Here is a 19,937-nt window from a genome sequence, read left to right as displayed (position 1 = left end):
AAAATTTTAAATTCTGGCCTTAATTAAAGCTAAATATACTAAGCAAAGTTTCAAAATAAACCATTGCTAAATATTTCTTTATAATCTCTTTTTAGATGCTCAATTCAATTAAACTTTATTAAATAAATTTAAATATTAAATTAAAATTTTATATGTTAAGTGATTATTATTTAAATTTATTTATATAAATAATTAATTAAATATAAAATACGTATAATTTTTTTAAAATATTTATAAACTTTAATAAAGTATAATTTAAATAAATAAAATTTATATATTTTATGAAAATATTAAAATTTTAAAATATAAATTATTAATAAAAAATATTTTATATAAATTATTATTTTTTTAATAAAAAATTAAAAAAATGGGGATTCGACTACTATTTTAAATAATTTAAATATATTTTAATTAATTTTAAAATCATTTTGATTATTAAAAATAATAATTAGGTTGAAATTCCGGTAAATTTATCTTCAAGTTTATCTCATCTGTTTTTATATGTAAATTAAACGTCTGGACAATCAAAATCGAGAAATCAGAAAAAGAAGATCAGTGCTTGATATAAAAAGAAAAAAAAAATTTCAATGATGGTCTCGACATTGCCAGCTTGCCCAGGAACTTAGAGCAGTAACAGTTCCACGTGGATGGACACAAAACACCCATGTGAGAAAAAGATAGCCATCAGATTCCGTCCTCCTAAGCTGGTGGAAACTTCGGAAGTGGACGGTCAAAAAAAGGCAGCTTGCTGCTTTTCTCTCTTTGGATTTTGCCATTTTCACAATTTGCAATTTGCGTTTGCATCTCGTGCTGACCAACCTTTGGATTATCAATAAGAAAAGTATAGGACTTGAATAAGGGAGGGAGGCAGGAGATTCCACAATTCTTGGGATATTCTTGTGGTTTTAAATCCCATCTGTAAGTCAATCCATTCTCTCTACATTATTAAATTCCTAATGTTGTTCTAATTCTTGCCTTTTTTTGATTCTCTGTTTGGATTTCTTTCATGAGCTGTTATGGTTGATTGTGGTTATTAAAGTTATTCTCTTGATTTTGTTGCCACCTTGGAGGATGATTTGATTGCTTAGTGCTTATAAATTATAATTTGCATTTGTTTGTTTTTTGAATATATTTACCTCGGTTTGTAATAGAAAGCTCTAAACGGTAATTGGGTTTCACTGATATGTGATTAATGACTTTTAGCGTTCTATTACTTGCTTGCTTGACTTGGAATTAGAAATTAAGCACTGTTATAATTTGATTGGAGTCTCGTACATGTCTGTCTAACAGTTGTTTTATGAAATTTTGTAACTGGGTGGTTGTTTGTTTACACCATGTACTAGATTAAACTGTAGTTTATTGTTTCACTTAACAAAAGCACTTGAAAACTTTACTCATCTTTGTGGTGAGTAATGGAGATTTCGTTGTAGAACAATTCAGTTGGTCATTTTCACTCTTAGCTTAGCGCATGATTTTTCTCACTGATATGATTCAATCTTGAATATTTGTATCTAATGTATTTTCTGTCCTCTATAATACATCTGCTCTCTCTCAAAAAATTTTGGAAATTTGAGTAGCCTAGGTCAACAGCAAATCTATATCTTGCATAAGATGGAAAAGAGAAAAACAAAATCAAATAAACTCCCATTTGCATTCATTTCAGGCTTTAATGGGTGAGACAGATATGAAAGGGACGAGCATGGAAGCCCCCAACACCAACAGCATGGGAAATGGTGTGCACAGGGCATTTGATCCATCATTTCTTGTACAGCTACCAAACAAGCTTCAAAATTGTTTAAAGGTTTTTCATTTTATTATAGAACTATATATGATAAATTATTGAATGTAGGAGTTAGAGGTGAAAAGTAAAATTCAATTTTTGTTACAGTCACAGCTCAGGAAATTAGCAAAAGATAAAGAGGAATCACCCTCAGTGAGGAAGGAAGAAGGATCAGCTACTGCTTTGAGGATTGATCTTGAGAGGCAATTACAATCTTGGAGAGAAAATCCTTCCTGGGTTGATCAGCCTCCAGAGATAAAGGTAAGGGAGAGTCAAGCGGAGAAAAGATGCTATTTTCTATAGACTTTATTTTCTTAGAATCAGGGATAATTGGCTTGAAATATGGATCAATAGTAAGAGAAAAAAGCAATTGAAACATTTTAGATGTATCGTATTCTTCTTGAAAAACTTTCAGACACTTTGCACATATTTCATTACTTCCGTATGGAGGGTTTTGATGTGAGATGGTGTACGTTGTATAGTTTATGATGTTATGTATGATCAACTTAATAGTTCCCAAGCCACAGGGTTGATTAAGTTACAGTATGCCTGGAGGTGACATTGTTCTTGGCAGGTCAGTGTACCAAAAGGTTCTCTGTGCAGCCTTAATGTGAACGTTAATGTTGGTTTGCCTCCAGATGCGGTATATGATATTGTGACTGACCCTGACAATAGGAGAGTTTTCAAAAACATCAAGGTAAATTGAATGTCTCATTCTATATTCTTTCTTCTTAATTAGCAAATGTGATTCCTCAAAACTTATTAGGTAGTCAAAGTTAGATATTCTATTTTTAATTCTTTGTAAATTGTTTTATATTTCACAATACTTCTTCTTGTGACTATTTTTTCTCATTTGAAAATTTTAGCATTTCATCACAAATTCTATCTAGATTTTGAGGGCAAAAACTAATTTCTGTGCAGGAAGTGATATCGAGGAAAGTTCTGCTTGATGAAGGTCCAAGGCAGCTAGTTGAATTGGAACAAGCAGCTATATGGAAATTTCTTTGGTGGTCTGGGACTATTTCAGTTCATGTTTTAGTTGATCAGAACAGACAAGATCTGACGGTAAGGGTTTATGTTTCTCTTTACACTATTGTGGTTGTTGCTACAACCAAGATGAACTGTGTTTAACCCTGCCCACTGAGGAAAGCTCATTTGTATTGCCTATTATGTTAGCCCTATATGTTTAAATAATTTCTTGATATAAGAAGCAGATCTAGTCTTAATTTCTGATGTTGGAATGCTCAGAAGCAAGGGTGTGTTATTGGAAAGCAGAGATTTGGTATTGAAATTATTATATTGGATCGATTTGCTCCTTTTATTTACATTGGGTGCACTTCGGATGCCTTTCTGACAACAAATTCTCTATTCATTCAAGATAATTTAATAGTTTTTGTAGTTCTTTTGGTAGTAAATGAAACCTACAAATTCATTGCCAAGGAAACTGATAAATTTATTCTTTTGGGAGTTCGTTTCCAAAAATGAGGCTGGCTGATTTACCTCTCCCGAGCCTTATAATGCTCCTATAATTCTACTTGATTAGGGTATCTTTTTCTACCTTGTACATTAGCTCTTCCAATGCCATTGATATTTGATTTTCCATCCCATCCTCAACTTTTTCTGTTGCTCCCTGAATTTTGTGATATAGTTTTGTGGCTCCAGGTCTTATTGGTAAATATATTCTGTATCCAATTGGTTATGGTAAACACAGAAAAATGCATCCAAGCAGATTGATGATTCTCTCATATCTGGTGATATGCTTGACAGATGAAATTCAAGCAAGTGCAAACCGGGTTCATGAAAAAATTTGAAGGATGCTGGAGGGTAGAACCTGTGTTCGTTGATGAATGCGTCTGCCATCCATTCAAACCTAAAACATGGATAGACTATTATTCATGTACAGAAGGCAAAGGAAGAATAGGATCAAAGGTGAGCTTGGAGCAGATAATCCAGCCAACACTAGTTCCACCACCACCCATTTCCTGGTATCTAAGAGGAATCACCTCTAGGACCACTGAAATGATTGTAAATGATCTGATTGCTGAAGCTGCCAGAATCAGAGGGGATTTTAGTACTGCAGCGTCCAAAGGATCTGAAACATCTAAGGACTTTGATTACGAACACCAAAATTATAAGTTATGTGGTATTAAAGAGAGATGGGCACAGCATAGGAGAAATGCAAAGAGACGTCGAAGAAGATTGTTGACTGCTGAATGATCTAATTGATGGTTAAGTTTTGTTCTGCATTTCCGTCCCATTTTCTTGTAATACGGAGCTGCATAGCAATACTTATCAAATATTTATCTATCTAAAGATTGTAATTCTTTTCCAGTACTCAACTGTTAGGTTGTGTCAATTAATCGTAATCCCAGCTCAAAATCAGCAGATGATACAATTGTCTGAGCAAGTGCACTGCTGCTACCAGTTGAGAACGCTGCTACTCTCTACTGCTCTTTTGTTTTTTTGGATGTTGCTTTCACAAGTAATTTGTCAACCCCAGTTTTCTATACTCTTTCATTTGCTATGTATGTTATTAAAAGATGATTTAAGCATATAAGCTCCTTAAACATGCTTGAAAATCTGCCATTCAGTTGTCTAGAGCAGGATTAATCAAGTCGATACCCAGCTGCTTGCTGTCCCAATTGGACGGCAGACAACACTTATGGCTTTTGCTTCCCGCTGTAAAGACTAGAGAGAGGTTTATACATAAGGTCATTTGGTATTGCACCCTACGGTCTCCCCCTCGTACATGGGACGACGAACAAAATCCTATTGGAGGCTTCTAAGGACGGCACTTGCAGTTGTTTTGTTCCCAGGCAATGACCAATGAGATGCAAGTCTTTGGAGAAAGCCAACTATCCTCTAATCTGACGAAATTTTCTTTACATTCAAGTGCATATGGCCTAAGTAAATGGAAATTACAGTTTTGTTACATAGTAGATTACTGTAACACTACAAAGAAGATTGGAAATTTACAGTAGTTTTGGCATATCAGTTGGTGTATAAGTTCATAATTGAAAGAAGAGGGGGATGGGGTTAATGGGGGGAACCAATGATGTAAGAAAACGATTCTACTAAACAATTAAGTTACAGGGTTTATTTCAATCTAAAGAACATAGTTGCAAATTACAACAAAATCTAGACATGTTGCACAAGCACTCAGGCAAAGAAACAAGGTTTATTTTCTCTCCTTGATCTCTCTTTTATGCGTATTAGTCCTATGATCTTCCTTATTGGTCCTGGCACGTTTCAACTATGTTACACATTCTACAAATTTCTGTAACCTGCACAAGGGGCTAGAGGCTACCAACAATGTATTACTCGTACCTCAGTGCGTGAAAGAAAGTCACTGACAAAGTTAAGCTGTATAGACACTGCACTGCATACTTTCATTATCATTCAAATCCGCATTTCGTGGGTTATACTTGGGATCTGCAGCATACGATGCACTGACTGGGATTTCAATGGATTCATTACATACCAAGTCATCAAGCCTGTTCTTTGCATAGCTCACGTATGCACCTAGAGCTCCCAGAAACCCTTCATGCCGCAAAAACATTGCTTTTGCCTCCCCTTTAGACCTTAGAAAATTCAAAGGAAAAAGAAAATTGTTAAGCATTCTTAGAAGAAAGCAATGAGAGCAGCACGCAAAGAACAAGTGTGTGTGTTTATATATAATGCATTATGGGAACTTCAGAATGTTTTCATGTTATTTCACCTTCATTTGCTATGATTGGTACTTCATGTACTTCATTTTCCATTTGACTTTTCATTTACCATGATTCATGGAATCATTATTTCTTAAATTTTTTCTATTACAAGTTTCATTTCCTAATTTCTAGTTGCAACTCCATCAACAACAGTAAGGATGTATACTATGCCTGGAATATGATACTCATTAACAGGATATGAACTCCACCTCAACTTCTCTACAGCCCCAAAAAGCTCTCTGCCAAAAGATGCAAAGCAACTTCCTTCCCAATGAACTATATTTTACAATTTAGATGTCAACAAATGGAATGCAGTCCTAGAAAATTACCAGAAATGAACTGCAACTGAAATTGTGTCCATAGTATAGGGTTGACCCTGTATGAAAAATCCTCCAAAAAATATCCTCTTGAGCCCAAATTGGAGCGCATTCAAGTAAGCAATCTAGAAGCAGAGAGATAAAAATAGGCTATGAGAAACATTATGCAAATTACAAATAACCCATGGCATCCCTATTAATTTGATTGACTGATACTGGAGATAAAGCTGATAACAGATATATATATATATATATATATATATATATATATATATATATATATATATATATTGGCATGGGACTGCTTCAATCATCAATTTTCATTTTCCCAGAAAGAGCTCTGAAGACCATGCTTGACAACATAATATTCAATCTGCCACACACAAGAGACCTGTCAAACTGAAACTTACCTGCCCAATATTATTTGAAATCATTCTAAGAAGAGACCGGGCGACGTCTTCAGGTTTGTAATCTTCAAGCTCTTTATAGTCAGAAACAGCCTTCCCAAAGCTTGATGCAATAGTTGTTGATGAAAGGCCAATCTGTCATCATAATAAATACATGATAATGCAGTTAAACATGCTATAGGATGGGAAACAACAAGGAAAGCAGGAGATTGCTGTACACCTGAGTGAACGCATAAAAATGATGAATGAAAATATATGAAGCAGCATAGACTCGTCATCCCAAAGTTAATACCTTTGAATAATCCATTCCACCATAGATGTCTCCGACAAGCATGTCTATCACTCGGTTATTTCCCCTATAACTTAGCTCCAACAATTCATCAAAACTAAGAAAACATTTACATCCTCCAATGAGAAACCACATACGGAGGGAATATAACATTACAGAAAGGGGAGAAAAAGAGTCAAATTACCTCTTGCATTTTGTTAGTAACCTTCCCAAACCCCAAAAGGTGCCACCTCCAACATTTGTTCCGCTAACTCGTTCAAATTTGCCATCTCCATCCACCTATATAATAATATAACCACAGGCCTGAATATTTAATAAATTAAAATATAAAAAAGGTTGAAAGTTTAGATGTACAAAATAAATAATTGTAAATGAAACTAATCTAATTGAATAAGAGTACCTTAATCATGCTAACACCAGATCCTATATTCACAAGTAGATATGGGTACAGATCATTTTGGTCAATCTGCATAAATTCCTTCTCACCACCCACGTATGTATAAGCTTCACGATGAACTGCCTACTCAAAGAACAATCATAATATAGGTTAAACATTTGTAAGATAAACAAGGAACTATTGGGAAAATTGACAATAAAACAATTAAGCGCTCATTTAGATAGGTGTACATTTGAAATGAAATTAGACTTGAATTTATGTTTCAAGTTGGAAATGATAAAAAATAAATATTAATGTCAAATTCAAACACCCCTTCATTTCAAATTCTCATCCATCCAAATGAATCCTAAAAAAAATTAAAATGCTATGATAGTGATGTATGCATGCAGTACCGAACAAGCACACCATCATCCCACCTCTAACACTCACATGCAAAAAGAACCTTTTCTTTTGCTTGAGGAGTGAAGGAGATGCGGGGCACAGCTATACACTGAAATTTCCAACACCAACTGTAGCTGTGTTATGCCATCATCTTCATTAGCTATTCTTTTAGATGCATGGATAATGAAAAAGAAATAAGAATCAGAAGTTATGAACTACTTTTTTAAGATGAATATATGAACAACAATATAAGAATATTACTTGCTTTACCCTCTCTGAATGATAAGAACCTAGAACAGGATCAATTATTCATATTCTCATAACTAAAACATATATTTGCTAAAGAGATATGGATTAGACAACTGCTATACTCAGAATAAACTGCCTTATCAATTTTCACCAAAATAAAGAATATACCAATTTCTAGGAGATTTGGGTTAGACAACTGCTATACTAAGAATAAACTACCTTAACAATTTTGACCAAAATAAACAGTGTACCACCTTATCAAATAGTCACCTAATGTATAATGCAACTTGAAGAAGATTAGTCTTCCAATGCTTCAATAGCTTGCTGGAACTGCATGTATTAATGACATTCAAACCATATCGAATGTCTCTGACATAGATATATTGTTCAATAAAAAAATTGATTCAATGCTCAATTGTCAAGTCACATATTCCCTGCATGCTGCGCAATTAATATATGGAAACACTCATACAGCAATCATGAGATGTAAGCTTAAAAAACCGTATTCACGTTTTTTACAAAAAGAAAGAAAGAAAATAAAAACTACAGAAGATATGCATAATCTACAAAATGTTATTAAAAAAAACCTCAATGCAAAAAAATGATCTAGAAAATTACGTGGAGACAACATATATTTATGTGGATGTACAATAGAAGCAAACAAGTTACGAAAGGGTCAAGATAGATTGAAGGCAGGAAACTCTGTCCAACCAAAGGACTTCGTAATCTTCAAAGAAATCTGCAAGCTTGTTCATACCAAATATATGTGGCTTTAAGATCTCACCTTAAGCAAAAAATTTGCTCCTGCCACAAGACAATCCATTTCATCTTCCTTGTCAAGATCAATCCCAAGCTTTTCTCTGAAAAGCTCAGCAAACTTGTGTGCCCCACCACCTGTGGCCTTCACACAGACAGTAATAGTTAAAAGATTTGCATAATTTAAAAGTACACACTACAGGCTCAAAAATGTTTACTACATTAAATAACAGTGCCAGTGCATGAAACACTAGACAATATGCCAAAGTTCATATTCATATAGCCATAGAACTGAAACACCTATAGGTAACTTTGACTAAAATTTTCTGAAATATGTCACTATTTTGGCTTGATATTTAGTTTGAATACACCATGCATTGAAGCAAGGAATTGAAAGGCATTAAGTGATCAGTAGAGCTAAGAAGGAAAATAAGGGCTTATAGATAGAGCGAATATTGTCACCAACAAACAGTTCAAAAGTGCATTTATTCATCAATTATTTTTGCTTAAATTATGACAGAAAGACCTAGCTTCTAGCACATCTAGTCATTAGCTTCTTCAAAAATCACAGTTTGGCAATGCCCAAAAATTACTCATACAGTCATACCTTAATTAAGTTCTTGTCCTTGGCAAGATTTCTACAACGCTGGAAACCTGAGTTCATCTTCATTTATGAGCAAATGAACAGCAGCAGCCAAAAAAGAAAAAGAAAAAGAAAATAAAAAAGTGAATATGAAACAACTATAGTGAGTAATAGCCACAAAATTTGTTATCCACCAGGTTATTGGAAGTATTTTTTTTATATAATTAAAGATTTAAATAATTTTCAAAGTTACTTTTTGTTTAATCAGATCATACCCTTTTCTAAAGTAGTACTCTCCAAACATATAGAGAGACACACACATACACACTGCTGGATCCAGTATAGGGGCACTGGGTGCAATCGGCCCCACTGACCCCGCTTAATTTTTTAGATATATTACTTTTAATGGTATTTCACCCCTCTAAAATTTTAGGTTTGCTCCCGCTGAATTTTTAAACTTTCCCCCAAAGTAATTTTGCTCTCACTTACACCACCCATTCCTTTTGATATTTCATTTTGATAATATCTTGCCCCAATAAAATTTTAGGTTTGCACCATTAAATGTTTAAATTTGGTCCCAAAGTAATTTTGCCCCCACTCACTCCACCCATTTCTTTAGATATTTCAATTCAATAATATTTTATCCCATTAAAATTTTAGATTCGTCCCCACTGATTTTTAAATTTACTTCAATGTAATTGATATTAAGTGTATATATATACATAACCACTCACTCACTCACTCACACACACACACACACACACACACACACACACACACATACATGTACAGATATTTTGCTCCCACTGACAAATATTTCTGGATCTGCCACAGCGCACGCGCACACACACAAAAAAATTCACAAAATGCATTTACATATAATGGATCATGCAGATTCCTAATTCTCCCTAATAATAACAAACTGGTTTGGAATTTTTTTTTTTCTTTTGTGATTTGAAAATCCACCCCTTTTTGGCAGCCCTAGAGATGCTGGTACTCCCATTGTCATTTTAAAATTATTTTTGAATTGATCCCTAAGCAGCCCAAAGCAACCAAACCAAAGTGCTAATTCGTTATGCTGACTCAAAGAAGCTTGTTTTCCAACTGAACAAGCTAATCTCAAGCTCAGCAGTAAGTTTGACAACATAGCCATGCATAAAATAGAATCATACAACTCTGAAGCAGATCCAATGGATGCATTATTCTAAAAAACCAGCAAATTTTAGTTCATGAACAAACTTGAGCCCAACCAGGGCATAAATAACAAACTTGAAAAGATTGATTGAGAGACTCAATCAAGAACAGACTCAGCCTCTTGAATTCCAACTCTAAACAAGCTGAGGTGCAGCTATTTCCACCCAAAACTGAGAAAAAAAAATATATTGTATAAATCAAGCCACTAATGGATTCAAATCTATTAACAATCCGACATCAGCTAGGAAATACATCCAGAGTCGCAATAAATAGAAACCCATAAACAAAATACATACCACCAAGGTGAAGTTTCTTGGAACTAATAAACTCCAAGCAATCATTGATGTTCCTCGTCTCAAACTTTGCAAAATGGAGTCTTCCTTCAAGGATAGGATGTTTGCCACTTTTGGAAACTCCAAGAGTATTATTTGCAGAGCTATCCCATTCATGATCAATACAATCATCTCTACTTGTTGAGAAATAAACCACCTTGATCAGAGTTCCTGGAAGCAAGAATTTGTTATCATAGTGAAACAAACCACAAGTAAAATAATCATTTAGCAAGAGTAGCGTGCATTTTTCACGTCACTTAAATGCTTCTCCTCATATTCCAACTAAAAAATGGAATCATATAAAAAGCAATGAAAAGACACAATTCAAGATAGAGAAGAAAGAAATGTAACAAGTCACTGTTGAAGGAACGCAAATTCCATGCAATAGAGAAATAAAATTAAAAAGTAAACCAAAGTGAAGCAAACTTGAATTAAAGAAAAAAAAAAATAACACAGATTTTAGAAGCTGCAAGATCACCTCCAATATCGAGGGCCAAATGAGATATTTGACCAAAGGAATGGCTGGGTTCTGAATTCCCTTCAATTTGATCGCGTCTTTGATCCATTTTCCTCTCTTTTTCTATAAAGAAATTGAAGTGGGTCTTCTCCAAGTACCACAGAGAGTTGAAGTTAAATATCCAGAAACTAAAACTACCCTTCCTCCAGCACCTAACCCATCGTTGACCCACTATAATAATGGCAGTTTCTTATTCGCAGAACACAGTTTTCGTCGAAAAGACAATTACTTGCATTCAATTTAGAAAGAAAAATCGATGAAAAAGCGCAGTTTTTTGTCCCGCTCTATAAATTTGTTTTCTTTGATTTTCCTTGGTTTTTGTTACCCTTCTCCTTTGACTTCTCTTACCCCTGTTTGGACATGGAAAAGTGGGGGAGAAGGAAAATAAATTATGAAAAATAAAAGAATTTCCGCTTTCTCTTATTTTAAAAAAATATAGAAAAAAAAAAGAAAATAAATATTATATCTTTTATTTATTTTCTCCTCAAAATAAATAAAAGAGGAAGGATTTTATATTTAACAGTTTTCAATTATTTATTTATTATTTATTATTTATTTTTATGAGATAAAAATTAAATACAATTATAAAATAAAAATAAAATGATAATTTCAACTTTTTTTTTCATTTCTTTTCTTTCCAAATCCAAATACAAAATTTCCTTGTATTATTTTCCTTGCCTAATTTATTAATTAATTAAAAAATTATAATTAATTGATTGATAAATTAAATTCATTGGTTTGTTAATTTATCAATAATAAAAACTAATCAACTTTACTTGAATAATATTAAAATCACCTTTAAAATTATTTAATTTTAAATTTAAATGCCAATTAAAATTAATTATAATTAATTTGAATTCAAAAAATTTATTAATTGAAAAATTAAAATTTTTTTATATAATGAAATATAATTTAAAATTTAAGGACACAATTTAATTTTATATATATAAAAAAATAAATAAAATAATTAAAACACTGGTGTGATGAATTATGAACTATTTTTCATGATATAAATGGGAATGAAAGAGTCCACTGCCTTTGTAAATATCGAATTTGTCAATTTCTCATTTATTTAACGTAGAAATCTATCAACCATTTTATTAGCACCTTTTTTTTATTTTGTTGGTGATAAATTTAAATGCTATGAATATCAATTTTTTTAATATAAATAATTTAATTTCATCAATTTTATTGGAATTAAAATTATTCTTCAATCCTTATTTACAAAATTAAAGGTCCATTTGGTAATATTTTTGTTTTTTTATTTTTCATTTTACAAAACCAAAAAAACTGCTTTTATTTTCAAATTTTAATTTTGAAAAATCATTTTTTTATCTTTTAAATTCACTTTTTATTAGCAATAAATAATCTTAATATTTTTAAATTAAAAAATTTTTTGTTCATGATTTTACAGGGAAAAAACTTTCATCAAATCTCACTATACTCATTAAATTCAATAATAAAAAATAAAATTATATGTAATAAAAATTATATGTAATACAATAATTTCTTTTATTAAGAAAATTCTGTACACTATAAATTTAAGACACCATCATGTAAAACTCATATATTAAATAAGTAAATCTCATTATATATTTTATATCTTAGATTCGCGATGAGCCGAATATATGTTAGAAAGATCTTTCCTTTATTATTGTGAATAATTTTAAGATTATACAAAATAAAATTATTTTTTTAAATTATTTTTTTTTAAATAAATATAATGATACCAAACATGTCCTAAAATTTTAAATTTAATATTTCTCATAATAATATGGGAGAATTAAATATTATTAAATATTTCATTGAGTTATAGGTCTTAAAAGTTGATATGAAAAATGGAGTCGAGAGTGAAAGTTGTTTGATTTTGAGAGCTAATTAATGCCACCTGATAGCTTTCATGTGCTATAAAAGGTTTTGACAAACATACATATATAAGAAAATTTGTTATCGAAAAATAAAAAAATGAATTTTGAGTTTATTTGTTAATTTTTCTTACAAGATCAATTGGATTATTTATTAAAGGTGTAGTCATTAGAGTTTAAATTAGTGAACATTTATTTAATAATTATAAAAATCCTTATCATATACGTTATGGGATGGAAAATTTAAGCATTATAAATAAATAAACTGAGCAGAATATTAGTTAATTGAATTATTCCCACTTAATGCCAATGTATGTTTTCCTTAATCTTAGTCCTATATTCAATCTAAGAGTGTTCGATTTCAGTTTAGTTCAGAATTTACCTAGGAACTAGAATTTCAAAATTTTGGTACTGTTCCAGTTCGGTTCTTCATTGTTTCAGTTTCAGTTCGGTACAGTTCTCAGTTCTTCGGTTTCTGTTCTGTTCGGTACGATTTCAATTTGGTTCTCAGTTCTTAAAATAATTTTATATAATTATTTTCTTAAAAAGTCATACTTGAATTAATATTTAACTTTTGAATTGAGTTATTAATACATAATATATCATATAATATATTTTTTAGCTATACATAAATTATATAATCTTTAATTATAAGGTGCATGTATAACTTATTATTAAATATATTATATAATATAATAGTATATCATATAATATACATTTTAACTATTTATTAATCATATAATATTTAACTATAATATATAAATATAATTAAGAATTAATATATATATATATATATATAAGATAATAGTGTATTTATAATTAAGAATAATAAGGTAATTTAATATATTTATAACTAAAATTATTAAGAAAATATAGAAAAATAAAATGTAATATTAAGTTATATTTAGTTCATAATTATATATACATATATAAGTATATCTAATTATATTGAAAGTATATAATAGATCTTAAAAAAATATAAAAAAACATGTATATAAATTCGGTTCTGATTTGATTCGATTTCGGTAATGTTCTAGTTTGATTCTTAGTGAAAAATCAGAACTGAATCAAAGTATCAAAATAAATTCGATTCAGTACAGTTTCTGTCAGTTCGATACAATTCTTCAATTTGGTTTGGTTCTCCAAGAAACGTGCACAGCCCTACTTCAACCCCTCCCTCTCCATGTGTGCTACTAAATACATAATTGAATGTGAATGGAATGATATGAATGATCATTCATTTCATATAGCTGGTTTTTCCCATTTAATTTAATTTCCTTAATTTATTAAAAGGTGAGGATGAATTTAGTTACTTGGATTGCCAATCATATCTTTTGCATTGAACATTTAATCAACTACTGAGACAGACATACCTACAATTAAAAGTTTTGGCGGCACACATTAAAGAATTTTCTGAGACCAGCCTGGAAACATGCTAATTCTTGAACACCTGACTGCCTACTTATAAGTGAATAATAGTGGCAAGATTTAAATTTCACATCTTTTAGAAAAAGAGATTTTGGTATCTTGTTTACTATTCAATGCTCAATTTCCATTAGGAATGAGTTTTAAGTTTAATAGTATTAGAATCATTTTTAGAATCAAATTTTTATCACTTAAATTGAATGTCATGTTCACATATTTACACTTAATGAGATGTGATGTGTCAATTTTTCAAGACTTTACATCCAATTAAACTGATATAAATAACTTTTGGGTCCTAAATCACTTCCCCATAATATTAATCTAAGTTATTTAGTAATTAACAACTAAAATTATATATATTTATTAATATTTTCTTGGTTCAAGCTTAGGATATTACAAATTTTCCCACTAAATTTTGTGACATCCTGTTGCAAGACCTATATTGATGTTGTGTTAGATTGGGTACAATTGCTAAGTTAAGACTAAACTCTTGGATATTGTGTGAGATGTGTTATATCAGATACAATTATTAAGTCAAGATTGAACCCTTAGATATTGTGATTTACTAATATCTTGGACCACTCCACCTTATCTCTAATTACAAGTAACTTTTTTCTTGTAGCCCACTAACTTCACAAAATTTTTTAATTTAAAATAGCCCTGATGTTAATTATAATATCCAGTTGAATTGATTAAATAACTTCTAAACCCCAAACTAATGACTCAAAATGTTAAGTTTTTTTTTATATATATATATATAATTGATATTTTCATTGCTCTCTTTTTTTTCGTTTTTTTTCCCCCTCTTTGGCGGTATATTCTTTCAGGGAGTTCCTTGTTCAGGAATCTATCATCAAGCAGCCACCCAATTTGAGATTATTAGGTATTTTTAATGTATATATTTTCTTTCATAATTATATAAGATCTATTTTAAATTTGAAGACTGTCTCAAGTAGAATTATTTTTAAAAATTTAAAGAGTAAATTTATTTAAAAAATAAAATTTAAAATACAGTCAATAATAAGTGGGATTATCTTTTTTATATATATATAAATTATTAATAATATGACTAATTTGCATTTAATCGTTATAATTTTTGTAATATCTAATGTTTAATAGATTACAATAAGGTGAAATAATACATAGCTGTAAGTATGTATTTTATCTGTGTGTGAAAAAGTTGCTCAAATATATATTCAGAGGCCAAAGTTACACATTCTTTTGTCCACACTTTATAAGTATTTTGTGTGAAGTTGGGTCACACAAGGGGAAAAAAAGGCCATGTAGCCTCCAAAAAAGAAAAATTAAAGGTGTAACCAAACTTTAATATATTCTCTCAAGGGCCATGGCCAATGATATATATTTATTATTCAAGCAGCAGAAGGGGCAGAGAGGTAGGAAATGGTAGGCTCAGGCATGGATGCCATAATGGATTTCCTCGAGAAAGTTTCTTCTTCTGCTGCTACTGAGTTTTCATGCTTCAAATCAAGCGACTTGTCGTTGTATATATCCCACCATTTTTTCACTAGCATCTTGATGTCCTCCCTGTCCATGTTAGCTTCCTTCCCAGTATACCTCCACGGCTTTGAACCCTGTATAAATTTCCCTTAATTTGGATCGATTAAAGAACAAAGCCTACTCAATTAAAATTAGCATAAAATTAACAAAGAATTGAATTAAAAGGAATAAGATCATGAGACTACGCACGGCAGCACAGTAATGGGCCACCTTCACCTTTTCCACCTCCACGTTCTCAGGATGGCGCCACAACATGGCTAAAACCAGGTTGTAAACCAGAGGAAGTGGCTTGTAAGTCTTCTCGAAGAACATATTCAAGAAATCCTGTCATTTCAATTTGTTCCATCAAAGAAAATTAAATTAACGTAATGAATGTACTTTTATCTATAGAAACTATATATTGTATTGGTGACTAGATTAATAGGGTAAACTTACTTGCTCTGCAAAGGGTGTTGGAGGGGTGATCTTGAGAGTGTGAAGAAGATTGTCGTAGGTCAAACGGCTAGGCTCGAAAACGAACATACCAGCGTTGAAGTACAAGGGAGGAGGAGAGCCCATCTCTGCAGGCCATGGGACCCTATCAGGTCGCTGCTGGCAGTAACCAATGGAGTGTTGAAGGGAGTAGCTCCATGTTTTCTCACAGAAGCAATCCATCACTGCATAGAAGTAGCCATCTGGTGTGTCGAACAGATGGTCTATATTCTCGAACACTTGAATATCCGCATCCAAATACATCATCTTGCTGTACTCCTCAAACTGTAACATTAACACGTAATTAGATTTTGGCTAATTAAGCAAGACTGGTTCTAATTAATGTCATTTTAAGCATGTCTCAATTTGCAAAATGATTATAGCTTGTCCAGAGAAAGTTGTGGTGCACGTGCATGCATGGCGACCCTTACATCTTTGTCCTCTATATCGGTATAGCACAACACGTGCCTTTTTTTCCCCATTCTAATTAAAAAATGAATGATTTTATCTGATCGAATGTCTGTCTTGTAATGTCAGAAATTAAGATTCAGATGACCGTTTTCACCTTAATTTTTTCAGAATTAAGTAAGAAAGAAAAAAAAAATTAATGATTTTTATTTGGTTTAATGATATATACTTACATTCCATATCCGGAGCTTGGAATAGTTGATGACATAGTAGGCCATGGCAAACTGAATCTGGTTTTCAGGAGGATAAATAGGCTCAATCTCACGAACTATGCAGCCTTGAGACCTCAATATTTGGCGGTGTTCCTCTGGCACATCAGCCAAGATTGCAACCACAAGGGGGTATGCACTCTTCACCTTGCGTAAACCCTTAGCCAATCCGACCACCCCTTTGACATAATCCCCATTACCAGCTAAAAATGTCACATAGGCCCTCTTGGAGTAGCCTGTGTTAAGCGTGGAGACCTTCCCTGAACCTGAAAACACATCTCCAGGCACTTCTGGGGCCATAACTCTCAATTTAGATAGAGTTTTTGTAAGTTCAATGGAGGATTTTGGGCAGAGGCTAATAGGAATGATGGGAAAGTTAAAAACCAGCAACACTAAGGATAACAACCTATACTAACCTTTTGTTCCTAACTTCTTCAATGCTAGCCTTGGCCTCCTTAAGTAGAGGTAAAATGTGGAGTAATTAAATTCATGCTAAATGAACTCTAAATGAGACACAAATGCAAGCTCATGTTGGTTTTGTCATATATATATATATATATATATATATCACACCCCATCAAATCTCAACCGTTTATCCATTTTGTTGATAAGGCTAGATGAATGGTAGCTAAACGGTTGAGATTTGATGGGGTGTGATATATAGCTAAACGGTTGAGATTTGATGGGGTGTGATATATATATATATATATATATATATATATATAGCTACCATTCATCTAGCCTTATCAACAAAATGGATAAACGGTTGAGATTTGATGGGGTGTGATCATATACAATCAATTGAGATTGATACCATTAAATTAAATTTTATATTTTCACTCATTTACTGTGTAGAGGAAAATGCAAAGGCAGCAAATTAAGTGGGAGTCATTTTCCTGGGAAAACATAACTAAGGAAGGTTAATGAGCATCAAGGTTATTGCAATATTAGTACATTTTGAAAGCTTCTTGATATATATTGTGTTGATTAATCCATAGAACTTCTGAAATTATCTGTAGTTGAATGATGAATTCTCAAATTTGAATTTCAGAAATAAATAAATTTAAAAAAAAGTTTAAATGAAAAATAGATTTTTAGATTGATTATATAATGTAATTTATGTGTTATTAATTAGGATTGCTGTACAATAGCAAGAGAATTTTTTATTAGTAATGAAATGGACACATCGATCTAAATCTGGTCGATAGACCTTCTCACGACACATATTCTAAATGTGATATGTCAATTGAAAAAATAAAAAAATTTTGCCTAGATTGAGTCCATTATAGACTCAAGAGATAAACATGTACGTCCCATGTATTTAATAACTAGATCCTACCATATATATTGTATTTTGAATTTATGGTGAACCGAGTCTAAATAAAAAAAATCCTAAAAAAAATTAATAGAAGGTACAACTTATTTAGAATTAAGGCTTAATTATTGTTGCTATCGTGGTTACTTGCACATGATTTAAACTTCTCTAGTTTGGAATAAAGTAACCAATTACGTGCTATAAGCAAAACTGTAAGCAAGTAACCAATTGCTAAAAAATGTAATAAAGTAAATCAGTGTGGAAATGAAGACAAGAATCACTCACTCAAGCAAAGTACAAATTCATTTGAAGCAAGAAAGAAGAAGCATCAATGGAGATTTACAATATGCTTTTATCATGTTGGTGTGTTTTTATAACTAATATTATCCCTTTTTTAGCCTTTTTACTGTGCAGACTCAATGTTGGTTTGTTATGTTAGCTTCCTTCTAATTCTATTCTACATATGAATCCATTCCACTGATTATGGGATTTGCTTTTCTTTTCCATTACTTTTGTAAAGCTAACCAAATGCTTTTGTTAAGACTTGTTTTAGAAATTGAGATTCCAAACTAATATTATTGTCATCAGCTGGGGAAAAGTAAAATATATAGGAATTATATAATCTTAACTTGACTTCGCAAAATTAAGAAGGAGAGATTAAAACATCTTGCACCGAACGGTGCAATTATTCAACGTGGATGAGGAAAGGACTAAAATGCTAAGGTAATTAGTGGCTGAGTTAAAAATTAGCTAGAGTTTACTATTATTTAAGCATGAAATTAAGCTTGATGGTAGGGGTGGCAATTTTGGACACGATCCACGAACACGACACGAATACGACATGAAAATATAGGGTTTGAGTTAGGTTTATTTGTGTTCGTGTCGAATTTGTATCGACCAATTTATGACACGATTATAATCGTGTCGTATCACGGGTTAATCCACTAAATCAACTTGACACATTTATGACACGATTTAATATTTGCGTCACGTGTTGACCCGTGACTCACTAACCCATTTGACCCACTATGACCTATAAACCCACTCATGTAGCATTTTAAATGGGTTAAGTAGTATCAAATCGTGTTAAATGAGTTATTTCTTGTTGAATACACCTAATACAATTTAATATTAATCGTATTATGTCTTGTAACCCATATAATAAAAGGGTCATATTCATATTTAAATTTTTAACACGATTTGTTAATCATGTCGTGTTCGTGTCAACATTAATCGTATTCGTGTCGCATGTTAATACAACATGAATATGACCCGTCAGCTCGAATTGTCACCCCTAATTGATGGTATGATCTTCTCAACATGTAGAAGAAAAGGAAAAAAGAAGACAAGAAATACATTTAAAGGGAAAACAATGTTCAACAAAGTGATCATACACAGAGTTGAGTACTGAATAGTGAACTAATTAAAGAATGTTTAAGCAAAGGTTCGTAAAATGTGATAATTAATATTTAATTTGGATTTACAGAAACTTTAAAATGATCCTTTATAGCCCCACATGTTAATTTTTAACTAAGAAAAAATAATTAAGAAAATATTCAAAGAAGATGACATCACTGCCGACGATTCAATATTAATTTAAAAGTTTACAAGTTATGCCTGCTATAATTTAGAATTTAAATTATTATTTATTTAATTAGAGTTTAAATTTATACTTTTTTTAATAAAAGAAAGTTATTAAATTATAAAATTAAAAAAAAGAAAATATATATATATATATATATATTGATATAAAT

General features: G+C 31.5%; 3 protein-coding genes across 7 annotated transcripts; 1 reads left to right on the top strand and 2 right to left on the bottom strand.

Annotated features, from left to right (window-relative positions):
- Window positions 1–658: 658 nt before the first annotated feature.
- On the top strand, window positions 659–4,287 carry LOC110641631 (uncharacterized). Of its 2 annotated transcripts, XM_021793431.2 has the most exons (6): window positions 668–918; window positions 1,664–1,801; window positions 1,889–2,041; window positions 2,355–2,477; window positions 2,702–2,845; window positions 3,548–4,287. In XM_021793431.2, the coding sequence occupies exons 2-6, from the start codon at window positions 1,670–1,672 to the stop codon at window positions 3,995–3,997; spliced, it is 1,002 nt and encodes a 333-aa protein (XP_021649123.2). In that variant the 5' UTR covers window positions 668–918; window positions 1,664–1,669; the 3' UTR covers window positions 3,998–4,287. The 2 variants fall into 2 exon arrangements, with proteins under 2 accessions (XP_058005717.1, XP_021649123.2); XM_058149734.1 differs by lacking the exon at window positions 2,355–2,477 and having other exon boundaries at window positions 659–918.
- Window positions 4,288–4,836: 549 nt separating this feature from the next.
- Window positions 4,837–11,374, bottom strand: LOC110641630 (pantothenate kinase 1). Of its 4 annotated transcripts, XM_058149733.1 has the most exons (12): window positions 10,874–11,374; window positions 10,360–10,566; window positions 10,139–10,233; window positions 8,894–8,950; window positions 8,315–8,431; window positions 6,904–7,023; window positions 6,688–6,782; window positions 6,507–6,600; window positions 6,218–6,349; window positions 5,820–5,932; window positions 5,108–5,361; window positions 4,837–5,019 (listed from the first exon to the last, which is right to left on the bottom strand). In XM_058149733.1, exons 1-11 carry the CDS (start codon window positions 10,959–10,961, stop codon window positions 5,139–5,141), a joined length of 1,341 nt encoding a protein of 446 aa, XP_058005716.1. In that variant the 5' UTR covers window positions 10,962–11,374; the 3' UTR covers window positions 4,837–5,019; window positions 5,108–5,138. The 4 variants fall into 4 exon arrangements, with proteins under 4 accessions (XP_058005716.1, XP_058005715.1, XP_021649122.2 ...); XM_058149732.1 differs by having other exon boundaries at window positions 4,837–5,361; XM_021793430.2 differs by lacking the exon at window positions 10,139–10,233 and having other exon boundaries at window positions 4,837–5,361; window positions 10,874–11,373.
- Window positions 11,375–15,375: 4,001 nt separating this feature from the next.
- Window positions 15,376–17,372, bottom strand: LOC110641639 (galactinol synthase 1-like). Its single transcript, XM_021793442.2, has 4 exons — window positions 16,833–17,372; window positions 16,156–16,476; window positions 15,910–16,044; window positions 15,376–15,794 (listed from the first exon to the last, which is right to left on the bottom strand). Exons 1-4 carry the CDS (start codon window positions 17,166–17,168, stop codon window positions 15,573–15,575), a joined length of 1,014 nt encoding a protein of 337 aa, XP_021649134.2. The 5' UTR covers window positions 17,169–17,372; the 3' UTR covers window positions 15,376–15,572.
- Between the last annotated feature and the right edge of the window lie 2,565 nt (window positions 17,373–19,937).

Source organism: Hevea brasiliensis, chromosome 7 (assembly GCF_030052815.1).
Source record: "Hevea brasiliensis isolate MT/VB/25A 57/8 chromosome 7, ASM3005281v1, whole genome shotgun sequence".
Lineage (NCBI taxonomy): Eukaryota > Viridiplantae > Streptophyta > Magnoliopsida > Malpighiales > Euphorbiaceae > Hevea > Hevea brasiliensis.
This window is presented reverse-complemented; position numbering and strand designations above follow the sequence as displayed.